Source organism: Belonocnema kinseyi, chromosome 1 (assembly GCF_010883055.1).
Source record: "Belonocnema kinseyi isolate 2016_QV_RU_SX_M_011 chromosome 1, B_treatae_v1, whole genome shotgun sequence".
Classification (NCBI taxonomy): domain Eukaryota; kingdom Metazoa; phylum Arthropoda; class Insecta; order Hymenoptera; family Cynipidae; genus Belonocnema; species Belonocnema kinseyi.
In genome coordinates, this window is record NC_046657.1 from 87,171,665 (window position 1) to 87,175,545 (window position 3,881).

Here is a 3,881-nt window from a genome sequence, read left to right on the forward strand (position 1 = left end):
AATTACCTAAAATCTGCCGATGAAACGACCTGACGTTTCCTTTATACCTGCGACTAGGCTAGCAAGTAGACCAGCTGAATATAATTAAAAATGGTAAAATTTTGAAATTACCGCTTTGAAAGTTAAAAATTCAGAATCTACGAATTTCGATCATTTAACAGTATATAATTTATGATTAGAAAATATATATGATGAGAAAATTGATAAATTAAAAAAGTGTTAATAATATGAAGAGAATTTTAAAAAGGGATTCGGGTTGGTGACGGCCAACTACTGTAAATGACTCTGCCCGCCCGGTTCTTAGTGCCGTTGGCCAGTAACATTTCAGTGTTGTTTCATCGGCAGAAAACAGCGTACAAAATAACTATCTTCCGAAATGCACTTGCGCCAATACTATTCTTGCACCGTTGACTGCAATGAGCTACGTTGCACATGAATTAAATTTGTTATTTGTAAATCTTTTATACATTTATTGTTACAAATAACCTTATTATTTCAGTGTCAATCGGCAGCGCTGGATGAATTATTTGGTAACCCTGCCGAATGTTTCCAAAGGTATCACACCGCGCAAATATTGTTGCATTCGCTGTCGCAACATGTTAGTCATAGTCAAGACAGAGCTCTTCTTATTAAATGTAAGTAGTGAAAAGTTTCATACTTATAAGAATAAAAAAAGTATGAAAGAGTATTTACATTACCACACTTTCGGATCAAAGTTTAATTTTTTATTGAAACTAGCTTAAGGCTATTTATAAACTACATCACGTAATTTTTTTGTACTTTTTTCACCTTACCCACTTTTAAATGCCCCTTGAACTTTTTTGAGCGGATTGGAAAGTCAAGGCTGGGCACATGAGTTTTTCTACGAAAAGTGTTTTTTTTTCACTGTGCTTTTATAGTTAATCCTACTCTTGCAAGTTATTTTATGTCTGAAAATATACACACAGACTTCCTGAAATAAAAATAAAAGCCTGGAATTTATGTGGCTAAATCACTCTGTACGTAACTCCGTACGGGCCATAAGGACCCTTTGCATGTGGACGCCCTCAATATAATTCCTGCATAAAAATATATCTTAGTAGAAATACTCAGTGTACCGTAATTTGTAAGAATCATTTTGGCTTGCAGATAAGGATGCCGTTGAGAAACGACTATATGTTTTGCAGCAGCAAGGCTATATCTATGCAACTGATCCCACGTAGCGCAGGTAAAAATCCGCCGCATGATGCAGCGTCCTATTCAGACCCTATCAGAATCTTTTATCTTATAAGATGCTACTTGTAAGTGAAGAAAAAGTATGTAAAATCGACGATATCTCTTAATTCTTTTACAAGGTTATTAAAAAATATCTATAATCGTTATTTTTTAAGATTTCTTGGCTGCTCTCCTTGCACTGTTTGAAAATAAAAGTACAAACATGATAAACTTAGGACGTAATTTTAACGACAATTTACAAAATTGAGACCCTTTTGTTTTGAAAATACATCAAAAGTAAATGGTACGACTTTTATGATGCAAATGTTTTAGAGTAGATTCTCATCGTATACATTTGCAACACAACATTTGCGTTACTAAATCTTACATTTCTTTGGTGCAATCTGATAAGGGGAATCATTTAAAGTAAACTAGAAGAATAATTTATTTGATCTTTTGAAATCAATTATACGGGTAATTGTGCTACATAGTACTTGCTTTCAATTTAAGCGTACATAACTAGTGCAGCCAATTTAAAATCTGTAAAAGTTAAGACTATGGATACTTTTTAACTCACTATAGTATATTGAGTGTTCCACCACCTATGCAACCCCTTTTACTATGTGATAGTTTACGAAAAAATAAACAAAAAAGTAATTTAGCAAAAGTTTGTGCGAAGCTTAGTTTAGGCACCAAATAGTCAAAGTTTGGGCTAATAAAACAATGAGGAGCGAGTTTTAGCGATCACTTGTACCCACACACTTTCTTAATGCGTGGGACACGTCGAAGATCGCTTCTCATTGGTTGATTAGGCCTAAATTTGCAGCTTATTGTGCCCAAGCTAATCTTCGCATAACTTTTCGCTATCGGACTTTTTTGTTGATTTTTTTGTGTACGATCACATAATACAAGGGGTTGCATAGGTGTTGGTACAACCTGTATATGATTTAATAAATTATTATATATAAATACCTGTATACTGCAATATACTGGTAACGGAACGAAGATTTTCGTTTATTTCATATTCATTCATAATACGCGCATATTAACGAGATTTTTCTTATACAAAAGCTCATTGATTAAAAGTGTGCAATACAAGATTGCGAGAGGTAACGAAGATGTAGCAAAACTAAACAACATTTATGCAAAAATAAACATTAACTGTAAACAGACTCGATTCATTACAATCCTCTTATTTTTTCTTTGCTTTGACGGTCATTAGTGTGGATTGTTCCTTATGTCTGTCTACTACATAATTCAGTACGGCTTCAAGTGTGTTCTATGCCCAAATCTAGAGCAACCAAGTAGCCAGAAAACCTGAAAAATGTATTGAGAAAAACGTATTCAGACTTTATTATTAGCAGCACCATGCATCGCCCCCACTTTCCTGTTCTTTTACGATTCGGGTGGGAAAGGGGTCAAAACTAATCCAACAGGCGGTGCTCTGATCAGTTGGGCTGACTTTTGTATTAACATCAAATGCAGAGATTTGGAAAATGATGAAAAAATTATTAGTTTGCGAGAAATTTATAAAAAGTATATTGAAAAGTGTGTAGCCTACTGAATCTTTTAATTTTGGTAAAAGTTGTTTTTTGTTAATATGTACGGAAGGATGGGTCATAAATATGTAGCTCCCAGTTGCAAAAGTTTACCTTTGAAAACTGAAACTTTCAGTTTGATTGCCTGGTGTACATTCTTTTAACAAGGAAATGATTCCAAATTTTTTCTTTGATTTTAGTGGCTACATTGCGAACAATAAAAAAATGTGATTGTACGTCAATCATTAGCGGTAGAAATGAAGTGATACTCGAAATCTAAGGGCTGTACAATATCACGTCACCAACATTGATGTAAATTTACTGTTCTATTTAGAAAGTAAAATTATTAAACAGTTTTTTATAATAAGATGAACTTATGTGTTAATAATGACGATGAATAGAAAATTGAGACCTCTTTCTAATAAAAATATCTTTGATCTATAATAGTATTTTTTAATTGTTTAACTTTATTCAGTTAATAACAGCCTGGAATTTTTTTAATAATAAAGTAATACTTTAATCGCTTTTCTGAAGTTGCACGTTTTAAAAATATTCATTTGCTTTTTTTTTAATCTTAACCGATTTTAAACTATTTATAAAATGTTCAATACAATAAATAATCTAAGATTCGTAATAAATACTATTTTAAATTTATATTATTCCAGAAAAGTAAATAACTGTCTTTAAATAATTCCCGTCAAACGAAAGTACTGCTATCACGTGCCAAATTCCACGTTCCCAATTGGAAACAATTGGAAATGCAAAATGCTCAATGGTTTTGGCACAATTAAGAAACACACCGGAAGAAATCTAAGATTATATCCCTGGCGGACCCAGTGAATGGAAAGGATACTCTACGGTGTATCCTTATAGTATCCACATAGTATCCCTTCCGTATCATGCAACGAAAACTTAAAAAAAAACAACAAGTTGGGCATTTAACTTATTGCAATTCGCATTTTACGTTAACTTTTCCATTAGAATGTCACGTAATTGCAATCGTTTTTTTTCGGCGTTAAAACCTTTAAAAATTATAATACCTATTATTTACATGGGCGAAAGACGGCTTCAAGCACATCTTCTTTTAGTAGCCGCTGATAGGCTTTATCCGTTTGTAGCTAAGAATTTTAGCTGGATGCTAGCGCCATA

At 32.9% G+C, this 3,881-nt stretch overlaps 1 protein-coding gene across 3 annotated transcripts in view; it reads left to right on the forward strand.

Annotated features, from left to right (window-relative positions):
* The window catches only part of LOC117179417 (serine/threonine-protein kinase unc-51), a 54,115-nt gene extending 51,749 nt beyond the window's left edge, over window positions 1-2,366 (forward strand). For all 3 annotated transcript variants that reach the window (XM_033371388.1, XM_033371224.1, XM_033371309.1), the window contains exons 12-13: window positions 500-635; window positions 1,129-2,366. In XM_033371388.1, coding sequence (XP_033227279.1) covers window positions 500-635; window positions 1,129-1,202 — 210 coding nt within the window. In that variant the 3' untranslated portion in view covers window positions 1,203-2,366. The remainder of the gene's footprint in view (window positions 1-499; window positions 636-1,128) is intronic.
* The last annotated feature ends 1,515 nt before the right edge of the window (window positions 2,367-3,881 follow it).